This window comes from Lagenorhynchus albirostris, chromosome X (assembly GCF_949774975.1).
Source record: "Lagenorhynchus albirostris chromosome X, mLagAlb1.1, whole genome shotgun sequence".
Lineage (NCBI taxonomy): Eukaryota > Metazoa > Chordata > Mammalia > Artiodactyla > Delphinidae > Lagenorhynchus > Lagenorhynchus albirostris.
In genome coordinates this window covers 103,297,020-103,315,997 of record NC_083116.1, presented here as the reverse complement: position 1 = coordinate 103,315,997, position 18,978 = coordinate 103,297,020, and the positions used below count along the sequence as shown (strand labels likewise).

The 18,978-nt window shown below is 34.5% G+C and overlaps 1 protein-coding gene across 1 annotated transcript in view; it reads right to left on the bottom strand.

Moving 5' to 3' along the window:
• The window catches only part of DMD (dystrophin), a 2,123,521-nt gene that overhangs the window by 1,753,947 nt on the left and 350,596 nt on the right, over positions 1-18,978 (bottom strand). Inside the window, exons 3-4 of the mRNA XM_060138437.1 lie at positions 8,783-8,875; positions 7,274-7,351 (exon numbers count right to left, since the gene is read on the bottom strand). Of these exons, the coding sequence (XP_059994420.1) occupies positions 7,274-7,351; positions 8,783-8,875 (171 nt within the window). The remainder of the gene's footprint in view (positions 1-7,273; positions 7,352-8,782; positions 8,876-18,978) is intronic.

The window sequence follows — 18,978 nt, the reverse complement described above, 5'->3', positions numbered from 1 at the left end:
TTTATGATTTCTTAAGTTCCTTTGGTTATTGATGTAGGTACTCTATACTCCACTGTGTTAATTCTTGTAATTTATGATTTTAAATAGAATACAATCCAATTTCATTGCTTTTTTATAATCAACATATAGTTCTGTGTAGATTCCATTTTTGGTTTCTACTCTTGTACTTATTTTTTAATATTTTCTATGTTTAAATTGCATACATTTGATTTATTTCCCTCTTTTTTCTGATTAAATTTATAAGAGATTAGTCTATTTTATGATTTTATTACAAGGAACTAATATCTTAAATTTATCTAGCGTTTCTTTTTTCTAACTCATTTCTTCATTTATCTTTTATTTCCTACTTTCCTTAGAGCATTTTTTTCTTTTTTGTAACATTTATGGTTGAAAGCTAGAATTAATTTATCTTTTTTTTTTTAATGAAGATAAAAGCAAAGACAAAAATTGAACCTCTGGGTAGAACTGAGGCCATTTCTCATGGGTTTTCTCATGGAATGCTTTTTCCTATAAAAACATGGATTTGTACTCTTGGTTTCTTATACACTTTAAATTAATCAAATTGAATTTTTTTAAGTATTATTAATTTCTACTGTTATTATCATCAAAGATTATGCACTTTAAAAGTTCTTTTTATGTGTTTAATGACATTTTCACTACATTCTAAGATATTATCCATTTTTTATTTGTACATATGCCAAGGACGTTTTTTATATGTTTATCTTCGCCTACGCCTATAGTAAGTTTCATAGCAGGGTAGAAGTTAGAGATAACTCTTAGTCTATCTTCCTTTTCTTATTCTGGTGTTCCCCAGAAGCATGGGAGAGTAATGTCAGCTGGTTCCAAAACTAGCCAGAAACCACCTCCACTCCCTGTCAGCAAATGGGGGAGGTGGTATGGCCTTAAAAGTGAATGGTTTCCGAGACTTCCCTAGTGGTCCAGTGGTTAGGACTCCGCACTCCCAATGTGAGGGGCCCCGGGTCGATCCCTGGTCAGGGAACTAGATCCCGCGTGCTGCAGCTGGGACCCAGTGCAGCCAGAATAGATAGATAAATAAATAAATATTTAAAAAAAGAAAAAAAAAGTGAATGGCTTCCTGCTACACCCAGCAAGGTTGGGCCCTGGCCAACATTAGGGCTCTTAAGGTAGAGATTCCCAAGTCTTCTTTTGACCAAAAAAAAAAAAAAAAAAAAAAAAAAGAGCTATCTGAAGGGCTGGGTTTTCTCTGATTGCTCCCCCTCCCACATTCTTCACACCTTCTTTGTTTGAGATGACCCACCTAGTATGAGATGGCTCCATCGTCCAGGATCTCTTATCCTCTGGCTTCTAGTTAGGTTCAACCAATGAGCAGCACTGGCAGACTATTAGAGGACTGAATAGAGAGACTAAGGTATCAATCTCCCACCTCCTCCAGCAGGCCATGATTTGAGAGTAACTGCATTCTTTAGGTACCTATGGTTGCACTTGCTATCCAGTGGACCCATTCCCAAGGTTAGAGCTTTCATTGGTTTAAGGTAACAGCTCTCTCCTCTTGTCACTTTAGGTTTAGGGGTAGTAAAGCCTATTAACTGAGGCTAGTCTCTGGTGCTTCATCATTCATCGTTGGTTCCTTTAATCCTGCCCATATTTCTATATATATTCCTTTTATTACAGTCTTTTCAACTTTGTCTTTGCATAGGCTTTCTGATTCATTTCAGGACTGTTAATGATACACATGGCTTCATGATATGACTTGGGCTTGGATAGTGACTATATCAGTGGATAATTCAATGGACTAAAAATGAAAGGCTTTTCCCCTGCCTATAAAAGGCACCACATAGGTCTACTGATGTCTGGCCATTCCCTAGGGATAGGGGAAATCATTCTTAATAATGACAAAGTTAGAATTTTCTGAATGCCTGTTTGAGAGCTCAGATTTGGATTTGGTTCATTTAAATGAAATTATAAACTACTGTTTTCCTTGCAAATCTAACCTTATGGGAGAGAAGGTTTATATATAATTCACACAGATTTTATAGAATCATCTATGCTTGGGAGTGTCGATAGGTAGAAAATCACTATTAAATCTACAGTTTATGTTATTTGTATTCTCAACTTTTTTCTTTGCTGCTAACTGTGTTGTAATCTGACAATGGTGAATTAAAGGCTCTGAATAAAAATATATTTCCATCATTTATTCTTTATGGTTTTAGCAGTATTTCTATTATGCTGTAAGTTGTATTATGTTTTAATTATTGATTTCAACTTTCTTGGATAAAAATAATATTTTCAAATACTTATAAGTTTTTCTTTGTCATTAATATTCTTATCTCTGACTTTTAAAAGAACTTGTTTTATTACCCATTTAATTTATAATAGCCTTTTTATGTTTAGTCATTTTCATCTCACTTAGAACTAAATTCAAACCCTAACCATGGCTCCCCATGTTCTCCTCTTCCCAGCACCACCCTGCTACCTCTCTGATCCCCTACTCTACTACATTTTTTTCCACACTCAGTCCTCTCCACCTATTGAGTCCTATTTCCAAATGCTTTTTCTCCTCTAGGTCTTTTTATCCCACTGCCTGGACCATTTTCCTGTAGATAATCCCATGGTTCACTCCTTCACTTCCTTCCAGTCTCCACCTATAAGACAACCTAACCAAAGGCCTTCCCAAACCTCCTAGTCTATTTGTCTCTTCTTCATTCACTTAGCTATCACTACATACATTATACATATTTAACATCCTCTGGTATTTGACTCTAAACTCCATGACATAAACGACTGCATTTGTTTTGATCACTGACTGCAGTGTTCCTACCATTTGGAATACAACCTGACATATAGCAGACACTCAATAAATAATGCGCTGAATCTAAAAATACAAACATTATTCTGTTTAAGGTATGACTACTCAAAATCTCTAATCAATGCCTCCTCTAGTTCATTCTGAGAATCTGTGATTTTTAAAAGGAAAATAGTTCTATCTACTATTTTACTTAATATGCTTATTTATTTATACCCCATCCCAGGATCATTTAGTCATCTGCTGTAGAATACCCAAGGCCATTTTTAGGAAAATATCCTGCTCTTGAACGTTCTCTTTCTGTGTTTATTCTTTATGCTAATAATCAGAGAGTAAAAAACATGTCCCTTGGGATACTTTCCATTTCTTTTCTGCTTTCTTTTATTACAAAATAATGGGAAGTATAAAATGATAATACATTTACTTTTGAGCATTTGTATTCTGTGTCTTTTGGCCTGGGGCTAGCTCAGGTAAAGGTTATTTCACTCAAGGTTTTGGTTTACACTGGAGAATGTTTTACTTGAGATTCTGTCCTTTAATACAGAGACCTCAATTATATGTCATTCCCCATTAGGGCCCTGGCTCAAATGGGAGCTTTGTGGAAATTTTCTTTTGAAGGACTCCTTGTCCAATTTAACCCTCATTCGAGAGTCTTCGCCTGCTAAAACATTGGAATTTTATCAAGATTTTCTATTTTCAGTAAGAAATATAACCTCCTGAGAAAAGATCCATATATTGCATTAATCACATTCTAATTCTGTATATTCACTTATCACATTTTATTAAACAATTTCATAATAAAATACACGGTCTATGTTCAGATAGATAAATATGGCCATAATTTGGAGTTTGGCAGGTTGCAAGATCACTTTTACTTTCCCTTCCTACATTCCTCTTATTAAACTTTTTTTTAAAAAATTGATAGCCTACATACAGAAAATATACTTAAGTGTACAGCTTGATAAATATTCTCAAAGCAAATGCACCTGTATAACGACCACCAGGTCAAAACATGGAAAGCTTCAACATCTCTGAAGATTTCATCCTGCATTTTAAAATCTAACCATTCTTCTGACTTTTAAACTCATGGAAGCATTCTGCCTATTCTTGAAATTTAATTAAACGAAATTACAGTAGATACACTTTTGTGTCTCACTTTTTTCTCTTTCCGGAAATTGATCTATCTTATGTACTGTGTGTCACTATCATTTGCTTACTTTCATTCTAATTTTGGCTATTACAAATGAAGCTACTATGAACACTCTTTCATATATATAAAATAATATTATATATATATGAATTTTTTGGCAAACATAGAAATGTATGTTTATTATATGCTAAGGAATGAAATTGTTGGGTCACAAGAAATGCACATTTTTATCACATTTAGTATATAATGCCAAACTATTTTCAATGGCTGTCTGAATTACATTTCTACCAGTTAGTTGTGAGAGTTCAAGTTATCCCATACCCTCATCTACACTTAGCATTATAGGTCTAATTTCAACCATTTTTGTGAATTTGTATTGGTATCTCATTGTAATTGTAATTTCCCCAATTATTGGTGAGGTTAAACACACTTTCATATTATTCTTGAACTTCTGAACATCCTCTTTTGTGAAGTTCCCGTTCAAGTTCATTGTCCATTTTTTCCATTGGATTTCTTTTTCTCATTTTATAAAACCTAAAATTAAATAAAGTATAGAGGAAAATCATAGGAGACACCTAATATACTCAATAGTGTAAAGATGTCAATTCTTCCCAAACTGATCTATAGATTTAACTCAATGTTGATCATATTCCAAAGAAGGTTTATGTGGAAATTAAAAAGATGATTGTAAAATGAACCTAGAAATACAAAGGGCTAATATAGCCAAGAAAATACTGAACAAGAAAAAAGTGGTAAAAGTTCACCAGATAACGAGATGCATTATAAAACGGCAGTATTCCACATGGCATGGTACTCATGATGTATAGACAAACAGAACAATGCAAGTGAACTTAAGTCCAGAAATAAAACTACAAATGTACTGAAAAATTTTTATGACACACTTAGTACTAGAGAACAATGGGCAAGCAACATTCTTTTTAATACGTGATGGTGTCGTTCAGATTCCAAGTGAAAAAAATAAGCTGCATCTTAACCCATTCCTCATATCATATACAATAATCAATCATTTCCAGGTGAAATATAGATCCAAATTCAAATGGTAAAATAATAAAGCTTATATGGATAAAAGCAAAATGTAATACCATAATGGCTTTCAGCAGGCAAATATTTCTTAAACAGGACACATAATTATAAAGTGAAAGTTTATAAAAATGAACTACATCACAATGAAGAACTTCTCTTTATCAAAAGATAAAGTGAGTTAAAATTTTAATCCACAGAGAAGGAAAATATATTTGCAATACATAAAATAAACAAAGGACTCATATCCAGAACATAAGAACAACTCATAATCTTAATGAAGTTCAAGTTAATTTTTTCTGTTTTTGCATCATGCCTTTGTTTTCACATCTAAGAAATATATGGTTATTCCCAAAGTCACAGGGATTTTATTTTATGTTTTTTCTTTTTATTGCCAGAATTTCTTCTGGTCCTATACTGAAAATTATAAAATTAATAATTATAATATATACAAAAAAAAACAAAATTCATAATCTATAATCAGTATGTGAAAAAACAAAACTCTTATCAAAAAAAAAAACACTACAGTTTCATTAATCCACTACTTTAGAGGAGATCCAACAGCCTATGTTTTGACATTTTCTTGCTTGGAAGAGATCAATTTCTTCAACTAGATTAAATCTAATAATTCTTTGAGTTTTCTGCTGTTTTCCTTGCTCTTATATTTTGTAATGGAATACGAGGAATTGATATTTAAAAAGACATTTTCTTTGTCTAAGTTCCTAATATTGTTAAAATGTTTTCTTAATTTATATGCTACTGATCTTTCAAAATGTTCTATAGGATGAAATACTGCCATTTGCAGCAACATGGGTGGACCTAGAGATTATCATTCTAAGTGAAGTCAGAAAGAGAAAGATAAATACCATATGATATCACGTATATGTGGAATCTAAGATATGTACGACACAAACGAACACAGCTACGAAAGAGAAACAAACTCACAGATATAGAGAACAGACTTGTTGCCAAGGGAATGGGGCTGGAGGAGGGAAAGATTGGGAGTTTGGGATTAGCAGGTGCAAACTAGTATATACAGGATGGATAAACAACAAGATCCTACTGTATAGCACAGGGAACTATATTCAATATTCTGTGATAAACCATAATGGAAAAGAATGTGAAAACAAATATATATATTTATAAGTGAAACACTTTGCTGTACAGCAGAAGTTAACATGACATTGGAAATCAACTATACTTCAAAAAAAAGTTTATAAAAAGGTTCTATAGGACTGCTAATAAGGCAAACATTCCATAGATTATCTTATTCTGCTGCAGAAAATTTGCAAATATAGAGTTAATCACTGCAGGAAAATAATAAAAATATATAAAACTTCTGTAAAATAATTTTTATAGGTTAAATATGATAGTAACCTTTCATAAAACTGACCGATTACTACACAACTTTCACTTCCATTTCCAGAATGATGTCCTCTCCCTGCTAGATGAGCTGAGCAATATTTGGGGGAGTATACATCATTACTAATCTATCACTAATTATGGTTATTTTAATAGTATATGATCAATTATTTGAATTTATCCTTGAAAGAGAGATGTAGTGTAATTAGGAAGTTACCAAAAAAGCCAGTAAATGCATTGGTTAATTAGAAAGATTGTAGGAAGTTAATAAGAAAGGAGGGCTGCCTCCAATATCATGAGAGAGGGGAGGAATCTCAAAGTCACCCTGAGGAGACAAGAACTCCTTTCATCTACACACTTGTTTACGTATGATTGTTGACTTTTTCTAATACCACACATATATTTTCTTCTAGTTAAACTTAATCAAACATAAGAATAGAAAACAAATTTGCAACTCTTATGCTGAGTTGAAATACTGAGTTTTCTGTGTAACTTTCATACTTGGATGTGTTATCTAATAAATGTTGGCTTAATTCAAACAAACTTTATCATCATGTGTGAACCCACTTTATACAAAAAAAATAATAGCCTATTAAAAGCCATTTGTTTCACGAACACTGCTGTAAGGAGCTGAGTTTACCACAGGACTTAATTTGGCCACCAAATATAACTGCATTATGTAAAATCTAAAAACAACACAAAGTGGCCAATCAGGTCTGGTTCACACCATTCCCTGCCCCCCTGTGGATGCATGCATTTACTTCCTGAATCACATTAGCAGATGCATATGAACTAGAACATGCGCTCTCAATGGTAACTGCTTTGACTTATGAGAGAACTTGAAATGCTTTCTCTGTTTTTAGGGCCAAAGCCCTCACTCAAACATTAAGCATGCTGTCTCATGGTATCCAGACTCTGTCCAGGGCTCCACTTACATTATTTTTCTGCAAGACCTGTAGTGCCTTGTTGACATTGTTCAGGGCATGAACTCTTGTGGATCCTTTTTCTTTTGGCTGAAAACAAAATGAAACAATGTTGACTGCCCAGGGGAGAGAAGGACAATCTACCAGAAATGGAATAATTGATATATTTCACTTCTAAATTGGAATCTTTTAAATGATCACAGGTTGTGAGGCATTAATATAATGAATTTAAGTGCTTCAGGTTAATTATCCTTGTCATAGGAGTTTCTTATAGCATGGAGAAACTCATTATAGCATGAATCAGTTTCTTATAGCATGAAGAAACTCCTTATAGCATGAATCAGCCACTCCTCAAGAAAACTGGTAGAATTTTTTTTTCTTCACAAAAGAGTTTGGTTACCATCTCTCCTTCATTCTACACCTCAGTTGCATGACCACGAAGAGAAACATCAGCATGCATAAGGACATTTGCTAGTAAGATAGATAAGTGAGTCAATTCCCACACCTTTTAGGAAAGTTTAAAAGAGATCTGAGCCTAGCAAAATTCTATAATCCCAAATAGGCTTAACAGAAACTATTTCTGGCAATATTACCTTAATTGTCTTAGTCACTGAAGCTCAAAACCTCAATCATCTTTGGTTTTCTAACCCTCACCTTCAATCCCCAAAAGTCTTATCTTGTCCTGTAATTTTTAAACTAACATTTGCATAGTGTATTACAATATATGGATTAATTCATTCAGTTGTGGAGTTTTAGAAAGTCTACCATTATGATGCCTCAAGTATTTACTCCTAAAATGAGATCTACCCTCCTAAAACAATTTTAACTACACAATACAATGCTGTTAAGTATAGGCACAATATTGTACAGCAGGCCTCTGGAATTTATTCATCTTGCAGGACTGAAACTTTATACCTGTTGAACAGCAACTCCCCATTTTCCATATCTCATATTAAGTGTTCTTAAATCCTAAGAGTTCTCATCACAAGAAAAAATAGATTTTTTTCTATTTCTTTAATGTTATATGAGATGATGGGTGTTCGCTAAACTTATTGTGATAATCATTTCATGATGTTTATAAGTCACATCATTATGGTGTACACCTTAAACTTGTACAGTGCTGTATGTCAATTATATCTCAATAAAACTGGAAGAAAAAAAGACAAAAGACTAAATAAAGTTAAAAGTTAAACTTAAAAGGTCATTATGTATAAAAGCCTTATAAAGACAGCCACTAACAAAGATACCAAATAATAATAGAGAATAATATCTATTAAATAATATAAATTATATTACTGAAAATTTCACCTTCTTGTTCTGCATATGATAGAAGATGCCAAAACAAAAATAATATTGCAAGGCTGTTTTTTTCAGGAATAGGTCCTGTACTGCTACTTAAATCAGTAATTAGTAAATTAACTAATTTTACTGGATCTCATAAAACTATGCTGAGTCTGTTTCTGGTCTGGAATTCTTCTGAGGTTAATGTGAAGTTCCTTATAAATACTGTAAGTCACATACCAGTCTTTGCCCTGTCAGGCCTTCAAGAAGGTCTAGGAGGCGTCTCCCATCCTGCAGGTCACTGAAGAGGTTTTCTATGTGCTGCTTCCCAAACTGAAATAAGAAACATACCCAATTAAAGAAAGCATGCTTCCAGTGATCCATTTCTACGAATACGCCTTTTAAAATTTAAAGCTATTTTTAAGAATATTTAATGTATCTAATTCTTAATCTGCCAAGGGTGATGGATGAAAAGAGAACCTCCAAGTAAAAAACAAAAACCAGTAAATCATCATTCGGCCAAATCTATTTAAATATTTTTCTCAATAACAAGAGTTGGAGATCTATAGTCTAATGGATCTAATTAACTCAACTTTTTGAATGCTGATCCTATAAAGGAGAGAAAAATTGTTTAAATTATCAGGCAGTTGGGCACTGTTTGGGGAGTAGTAAACACACAAAGAAACAAAGATCATAAACAATTTGCCCTGGGTGGGTACATAAGATTTAACCATTTTGTGTACTTGGAAACAGAATGCATAATCATAGAGGGTTCACCATCCTTCACTCATAAAACATGCTTTCTGCGCATATACATTTTACATGCTGCCTCAGAATGATCCAGTCTCATATTGGATGGTTCAAATTTTAGAAAGGTATGATTTAAATTAAGTTGAAATATGTCGGTGAAAGCTTTTCATCTCTTTTTCTCACTTCTTTACTTGAGAATCATACTGAGGGAAAACAATAGCCACTAATAACATCTAACATTTTTGGAGTGACTATTCATGAGAAACACTCCACTGAATGAATTGATCTTGTAATTTTTGTGACGTTAGCATTAGTATACTCATCCTACAGATGAAACAGAGACAAAGAGTCCTACAGATGAAACAGAGACAAAGAGACAAAACAAGAAGACGATAAAACCAAGATTTTGGCCCAGATCTGTCTAACTCCTGGGGCTCTTGTTCTTTCTATTTTATCAAGCTGCTTCCTTGGCCTTTTCCTCCTTCCATTTGATTATCTTTCAAATATTTTATTTCTTCTGTCATACCCCCAAATATCTTCTTTTTCTGGTTCAAAGCCTACAATCCCTTCGTATGAAATCATTCACAACTCTTTCATCACCCAAGTTATCAAGAAAGCCCTACTTTATCAATGACAGATGCTTATTGAGCACCAATAAACCTGGGCTAGGTGCTAGCGCATGCACTAGTAAATGAGATGGATATGACCCCAGCCCTTGTGGAACTTTGAGTCGAGCAGGGAACACAAATATTCCTAAAAGGTAATGCTACAGAGAGGCAGTAAAAGGAACCCAGGAGCACATAACCATGGGAATTCCCATAGTCTGGGGATCAGGAAATACTTCCCTCAAAATGTCGGGTGATGGGTCTAACATTAGCCTTGGGTGATTGGGCTCTTCTCATCTACTCCTTTGATCACACACAAACTTTATATTTCACACAGCTCAAGAAGAGTCCTCGTTTCCAGGCAAAAGACATCTCTGAAGCTTCTAAGATTGAAGACAGAGGATTCAGGCTCTCCCTACAGCCAGGTAGCCATGTCCAAGACAAGTCTGGATAGAGCCTAGGTTCTTCAATTAACGATAACACTGACCCCTGCAAGAAGTCCACCAGTCCCTCCATGCCAGGCTTTGGAAATCAAACCACATATGTGCTTTGACAAAGATAACTGTAAGTTATTCTTTTTAAATTCTACTTGAATAGTTCTAATTAAAAATTTCAGGGGAAAAGAAATGACAAAACACTAAGATACTAGAACTTTTAAAAAGCACTTTTAGTATATATAATGTACAGGTAGATCTTAAAACAACAGTGCCATTCTTATGAAATAAGGAAAGCTTTCTATTAATAAGTAAAGAAAATGAATGTGGGCTTTATAATAATTCTGTCAAGAACCTCATATATAACCCGGAATAACTTGGCATTTGGGGGATAATATTAAGATTTCATTTTCAAATTGGTTGAAGGTCAACAATGCCTTGAAAATGCTATTTTGTTTTGTTTTGTTTTGTTTTCCAGGAGCAAAATTTTACAGATGCATTTGAGAAGTGAGTAGCTTCTAAACTTATGGACAAAAACAATAGTGCACACTGAAATGTGTCAGGTTTTGAAGAAAATAAAATATAGTTAGTTGACAGAAATACTTGCTGTTATTAAAAATATATATCTAGATAGGCAGATAGATAGACAGATAATAAAGTCTGGCAAACCAGGAGGGATGTGGGCGGTAAAATGTTCATTCAAGGAGAAGGGCTGGGACTTGGAAAGGAGTAAGTCTAGAGGCAAAGAATAAAGCATGAACCCCAAGGCCATAAGGATCATCTAGCATCCAAGATATGAGGACTAGAAAGCTTATGCTTTTGGGCAAGGAGCTTAAACAAAGGTCAAGAAGGCAAACAGGATCTTGCTTTGATACAAACTTATACACACAGACGAGGTATTGATATTTTATAATTCTCCCTTTTAAACTGGAATCAAACAAAATAGAGAGGGAGGGAAGGACTGCAGACTAATCAGAGCGCACATCTAGTTGGGGCACCTAGAAAGCAGTGAGGTGATAGAGAAAAAGACGGTTTTCGGTATCATATATAACTTTCAAACTCATGCAATCAATGCTGTATTAAAGTATCACAACTGAAATCCAACTTATATTTGTTATATCCACCACAATCTCTAACAGGGTGCCTCTCAAAATGTTCCAGTAAAGCAACTTTCAACAGACGAGACTGAATTTATTTGCCCCGAAGCCTGGCAGTGTAAAGTACATAGTGACTGCAGGTTCAAAATTTCTATGAAAGCATATGTTTTATGTTAAGAATTCATGGAGATTTTGTCTTCCTCTCTTAATGCATGTTTAACTTAAAAGTAATTTCAAGCACTTTGACTGAAAATTCCCCTCCTATGGTCTAATTAAATTGATGCTCAATGAAATGTACAATATTTAGCCTGTAACTTCATGGATGTTCAGGTGTTTAGTCTTATACCTCCTGGACTATGAATATCCTAGAGAAAGCAAAAACTCTCTTTTCTCTGGAATGGTTTTCATTTCTTTCCTAGATTCAACTCCTCATTCCATAGCACTATAGGTATGATGTAGCAAAAGTAGCACACGTTTCTGAGGCAGAAATAGCTGATTTTTCGAACCCGAGTCTCCTATTCACTAGCTGCATTGTCTCCGGCAAGTGACTTAGTCTTTCTGAGGAACAATTTATTCATTAGTATCAACAGAATGGGGACTGAAATAATAGCACATCAGTCCTAAGCCTCTGAAACAGTGTAGGTATGCTGTACAGACTTGGCAAATAGTAGGTACTCAATAAATATAGAAAGCTTTTTTCTGTTTTATTCTACTATTCCTTGGCTTCTTTTTCTTTGGCCAAATATTAGACATAAATACAATTATGCTTAATTATTGAATCTACCAGAAAATACAGAGCTCAGATACAATGTGTTCTGTTTTCTCTTAGTTTGGTACCCCTGTAAGAGTGAAAGTCAAGGAGGGAAGGTGTCCTTCCATATTCAATTACTAATACTAGTACATGTGGATGGCAAAGGGGAAACACTCAGAGCCTTCAAGCTCTTTATCTTTTTGTTGTTCTTTTGCTTACTTTTCATTAAATCTTCTTCTGTTTTCCTCTCTTTTTATCTCCTATGAAAGACAGCTACTATGCCTTTTTGCTGCAAGTGACACTTACTTCATGAAAACAGTATTATTTCTTTAAAAATTCCCTATCTTTAATGGCTTTCTTTTCAAGTGTATGAAAATTATTTTATAAGACACATAAAACATTAAATGTGCCTTGGGTCATATGACCCTGTGGCTCTCTATCTTCAATCCCTTTCCTGACTAATATTTTCTTTAAAAAGTGAACTTTTGGTATTACTTAGCAGTTTCTTACATTCACTTACATATTGAATTCTTCCTTGCTAATCCAAATATCAAGATGAAAGGACCATAAAATGAGACAGCAATCCTTCCAGATCACTGTCAGGATGATATAAAGAAATTCTACATTTATATCAATTTATTTTTTTTTACAGACAGTGTTCAAAAAGAAACTCAGACAGGTTGATTGGTAACTGGCATAAACAAAGTGAAAAAATCGACGTAAAAAAATTGAGAAAGGGACAGAAATGAATTGAAAAATATTTAAATAGTTTCTGACTCTTCAGAGTTGTGTCAATCTTTTAACCCGTAAATACACAGAGATCAATACCATGTTGCACTAAAAGAAACTTGAAGAGCACAGGAATAATTTAACATGGCCTTCTGGTGGTAGAAAAGTCAGCCTCTGGACATCCATGTTGCTGAGAAAATCAAGATACTTCCCTGTGATTCTGAATCTTTAGCTATTAGAAACACCAAGAGCAAGAAAAACACCAAAGAGGAGAGCAAATTTGATTCCAAACTTATTGGTAAATCCTGCTGACCAGCTCCCATAAAAATAATGCAACCCACTGTAATATAAATAGGCAGTTTTCATAGATGATTGTTTTCTTAAGCACGGGTTGTAAAAAGTATTTCATAAGATAATTTTATTGAGGTTAGCTCAGTGAATGTTCACAGACTGAAGAAATTCATATCATCATCACCCCCATGGTGAAAAAGAATATGATCAGCATCCTCAGAGCTTCCTCACACCCACTTCTGTGTACTAGCCCTTTCAATGATGACTACTCTACTGACTTTTAACACCATAGATTAGTTTTGCCTTGAAAGGAATCTCTTAAAAACAGAAGAATAAGGCTGGTTTAGTGTCTCATTTTAGGAAACTAATAATTGAACGACTTATGGTTTAGGAAGAGAGAATTTGGAAAGAAAAGAAAAGTTGCAGTGATGAAATATGTTTTACAAAGCACAGGGAAGTACTGCAATACAATGAGTAAGAATATTCTCTCTGCCCCAGAATTCCTTGGTTCAAATCCCAGCTCTGCCATAGTTCATGTGTATGATATGAGCAAGTAACTTAATCTCTCTGGGTCTTACCTTTTATCAACTGTAAAACAAGGATGTAGTATTACCTAGCTTGTGGTGATGCTGTGAAGATTTAAATGCATTTGGAATAGTACTTTGCTCTAAGATATACTCAATAAATGTTAGCCATCATGAATTTATTCCAAATGTTTAACCCTAATAATCCATATTTTCCAAAATTTCCTTGGAATTTTTGGCTCAAAGTAACAGAAGGGGTCAACTTCAAAGTACTGGTATGGGGATTAAATGAGTTAATAAATATAAGGTGTCCAGAATGTTTCCTGGCATAGGAAATGCTCCATAAACCCTAATCACATTTCCCATTTCCCCCTTTCGTTAAATGTCATCACCTGGAAATAGAGAGTAGGACTCTCCTTTGAGGGTGCCAGGATCCTAGCAGGACTTGGCTAACTTGAGGAGAGTTAATAGGGAACAACTTAAAAAGGTGAGGGCAGGGTATAAAGAAACCACCAAAACTGGTAATAGAGAACTGCAATTATCACTCCTAGACACATAGGAAAAAAGAGAAAGAGAGTGGTTATTGGTCCATGAACAAAGAGAGAGTCGAGAGAGTCACCTGACATGAGCTTTGATATTTTGGTGATGAATGCAGCTATCTTGTGGTAAATAACTGCCCTGATATTTCTTTCCTCCCTTCCTCTGATCTCCTGTAAATGCTCCCAAGAGCCAAAACCAACTGGAAGCCAGAGATCAAGGGAGTCTGCTGATATCATCCACAGAGGTCAGCCTCCCAGGGAAGAGAAGGGCAGAGAGTGGTCCCAGAGGGATAAACCAAAGACATTCAACACCCTAGACAGGGAAAACAATTCCCTTGATCCACAGTATCAATGTCAGGGATGCCCATGTCAGAAAATAAATGAAGGCCCCAGTGCTTCTCCCCAAACTGCCTATATTATTTTTATCTCTGGTAATGTTGTTTTAAAGACCCAAATGTATCACTGGGACACTTTCTCTCCTATAATAGGGGTATCAAAGTACTGGAATGTTTAGCAGGCTTTAACAGATGAAAATTAACATATATTATTCATTGTTCCTGAGCATCAAATATTTTAAAACTTCTATGTACCAGAAATAGCACTAAAATCTGGGCTGCAAAGATAATGTTTTAAAAAAATCCAAGTTATTCCTTGGAGCTAAGAAGTGCTCAAGAGCTAAGTTAGATAATATAATAGTTTTACAGTCTCTCCAGATATGAAGTGTTATTTGGCAGTAACTCTTTATAAAACATAGTCACTAGGACCCAATGTGTATGTTACACTATTACGTATACAAGAAGAGATTCAACCAGAGTGCACATTAGAACTTTCAACAGCAGCCACAACAATGGTTAATGGAAATCAAGTCGTTATCTGTAAATGGTCTATTATAAAACCCCAAGTAATATGTGCTTAACCAAGAGTCAGCACGGTTTGTTGTCTGATCAGGTCTACATTTAATATGGTTTGTAATAAAACTGAATTCTTAACCCAGGCCTGTGTTTTCTCACCTGTAAATTAGATAGATCAGTACTAATTCAATTACCAGTTATCCTGAAACAAAAATTAGTAAACTTATATGTAATTTTTATCTTGTATTTCTAGTTATAATGTTAATATAATTCACAAATAGCTATTTTAAAACATGTAGAAACCTTATAAAACATGATTGTAGCTAATTCTGTTATATCACCTTTAAATACCCCCTATAAATTTAAAATTATGAAAGTTAAATTCAGTTTTTATTGAATCACAAAGGTATAAGATTTAAGCTTGAGATAGCCAGGGAGGGGAATGGAGATTGGTTATATTCTATCCCAGTAAAGCCTTCTGCAACAGAAGAAGTACAGTATAAGGTTTGCAAGATGAAGCACTTCATTTCAAAGCATCTAAATACCACTATGATTCTTCAGAAAGAAAGAAAATATTGTGACACAATGGGCACACTCACTAGAGAAATGCCAACCATTAGCACTTAGCTTCCCGCAAAATGCAGAGGGAGAAAGAACTATTCAGACTTGTTCAGATCCTATGGAATGAGACTCTATGGTCAAAAGACATCTGTACATGCCTTTAGTTAATAAATGTAAATTTTATTTATAAAATTAATATTCTTAAAATTTCTCAAATACATTGCAGTGCAATTGCGTGTGGACAATTATGTGACAAGACAGCCTCTTCCTAATCGTTCCCTGCCCCTACCTACTAGAAAGTCAGCCTTGGGCTATTCATTCTCTCTTCTCCCATGCTTATGAGGTGGGTCTGCCAATAAACAGTGCAAAATCAAGGGAACAGGAAACACACAGAAAGGAAAAAAGTCACATAGGCTGGAATATTTAAATAAGAGCTTCTGTCCCCATTATACCTTTATTCCCTTCTGATAGGTTGAACCATATGAAATTTTAAATTCTGCAGTCAAATGTGATTGAAAACTGGCAATTTCACATGATTCAACCTCATATATTTTGTAATGACATGCGTAATAAACATTCAGTGTTTAGTTTAAGTCAGCCACATTTCTGTGCACTGTACATGGACTATTTTAATTAATTCTTATAACAATCAATTAAAATCAATCCCATTTTACAGATGACACAACTTGAGACATAGAGAACTAAGTAACAGCAAATAAGTGGTAGATATGAATCCAAACATAGGTGGTATATTTCCAGATTTATTAACCATTCTCTACTTTGTAACTGCTGTTTGAGCTGGCACTCTTTGATGACAATGCCTTTCAGGGTCAGTATTAGATAAGTTTTACTTGTGTATTTTCATAATGTCTTTCAATAAAATAAGGATAATTTAACTAATTTATTCTTTTCTTTCCCCTGAGGTTTCTGAAGGTCAGATACAGTTATATAACCTACAAACAAAATTGCTTCTAATTTTACGTTGAATTAGTAACTGAAGGGTGATAACAGTGATAATTCTACATATGTACATTAGAAAAATTCTTCAATGTCTTAAATTTCTATTGTTATATCACTCTTTAGGGGGATGCCTCGATGAATCCAGTAAATATTGTTCTAGAGACTAAAACAAATTTTTAACATGCAGAACTCACTCAAAGGTATATAGAAAATCTGGCTTTTTAATGTAATTAAATTAAAACACAAAAGCAATTGCCCCACGCACTAAAAACTTAGGAGGCTATAAATCAACATATAATAAATATAATTCTTAAAACTGAATAGGATTGAATAATAGTAAATAGAAGGAAAAGCTTTACTCATGTTTTTAGTGCAGTTATTTCTTGAGAGATCCACTCATACATGCCAAGTACTTATTGAAAGTCTTCCATGTGAGATTCATGCAGTTACATGTTAAAGAATATAGCACTTGGGGTCAAATAGGCCTTCATTTCATTGCAATTCTAACTTTTCCCAGCTGTGTGAATTTGGATAAATGATTTAGTAATTTGTTTGTTTTCCTTGTGTGTCAAAGGAGGGAGAGTAAGTTATTCAATTAAATGTGACAGCTATTATTCAACTACTTTTTATTGTGCTCAATACTGGGAATAAGTGGGAAGATAAAAGGTAAAAAAGATACTGCCGTTGTTTTTTCAGCTTTAGTCACAATCTATGAAGGATGTGTGCAGTTAAGCAAAGATATGTATAGCACTGTATTATAACCCTATCGATAGTGGTGGTGTAAGCATGGTGCCAACACAAATAAGAGATGTCATCTTCACTTGAGAAGATAAGAGAAGCAGAAATCCGAGAACTGAATTTACAACATTGAATAGGCAACTAACAAGGAGATGTGAAAAGAGGAGAAGAATGCCAAGCAGAGGGACATTTCAGATGCTAAGATTCGGATAAATTCAATTACATTAAACCATGAAAAATCAGGTCTTAGAACACAGGGTATATGGAGTGATGGGAGATGATGAGACTTGAGATGTATGAGACACCACAACAAAGGGGGCTTGGTCTGCCAACCTAAAGGAGCTTGAGCAAATATTTAATGGTCATTTGCTTTCATTCTTTTGAACAAGGTATGTAATTTTGAAGTGTTTACCGTATTTTCCACATTAATATTTAGACCGATGTCTTAAGGTAGTTAACCTTATTTAGGAACGGCCAATATAGACATTGTTCAGAGGTGAATTTTGGAGTCCTAATAACTCAAGAGAACTATTCTTGTGTGGAAATATTACTTGACAAGGGAGTCATTTAGTTCAGGAGCAACTGCTCTAAATTATAAATATGAGCTCCTTAAAACTCTAAGCAGTTATCTACCTTTCCACTGGAACTTCTTTTTGCAGAAGCAGAGGTCACAATCTGTGGTAGATTAAACACAAAACTGGGCCAACTATCTCATCCTTTCCTGAATCCATGCCCTTTGCAGCAGGACTTTGCTGCTCCTTTCACGAGAAGGTGGTTTCTACTTCTCTACCTCTGGAATCTGGACTGGCCATTGCCTTGGTCTGGCCAATAGAATGCAGTGGAAGTTATGTTGTTCTACTTCCAAATGTAGGCCTCACAAAGGCTTGAACACTTTTGCTCTCTTGGTCATGCCTCCCCCTTCATCATAAGAACATGCCTTAGTCAGATAACTGGAAGGTGAGACATGTGAAGCAGAACCAAGTTACACCACTAGTCCCAGACTGGTTGACAACCAGACATGTGAGAGAGCTTAGCCAAGATCAGCACAGCCACCTGGTCGAACCACAGCTAGCTAGAGACACATGAATAATCCCAGGAGAGATCTGAAGAACTTCCTGGCTGATCTGAAGAGCTGAAAGAATAATAAATACTTGTTGTTTTAACCTACTGAGTTTCAAGGTAGCTTGTTACATAGCAATAGTGAACTGATACATGTTCATATATGAATGTTTGTTTCTATACAGGAGAAGAAGTCTGAAAAATTAAACTGTATTATAAAGACTGATAAATTATTTATGGAATATTTTTAAAGGAGCCCTTTGTGCAGAAGAACTCCAAGCTAGAAAACATTTCACTGCTGAAGTTGAAATGGACAAAAAAACATTATCTGTAGAGATTTGACTCAATGAATGATCTGGAAAAAAGCACAGTCAATATACTCTACAGAGCTCCTTCGATTCCATCTTGCAAAAAAAATAAAAAATAAAAAGTTCAACAAAGCCCTATTTTAAAAAATTATCAGCTTCATGGAGCAATTTAAAAAAAAAAAGCAGTGTCAATCTTAAGATTTACAATACTACCTTTAATAAAATGTAGGGTTTTTTAA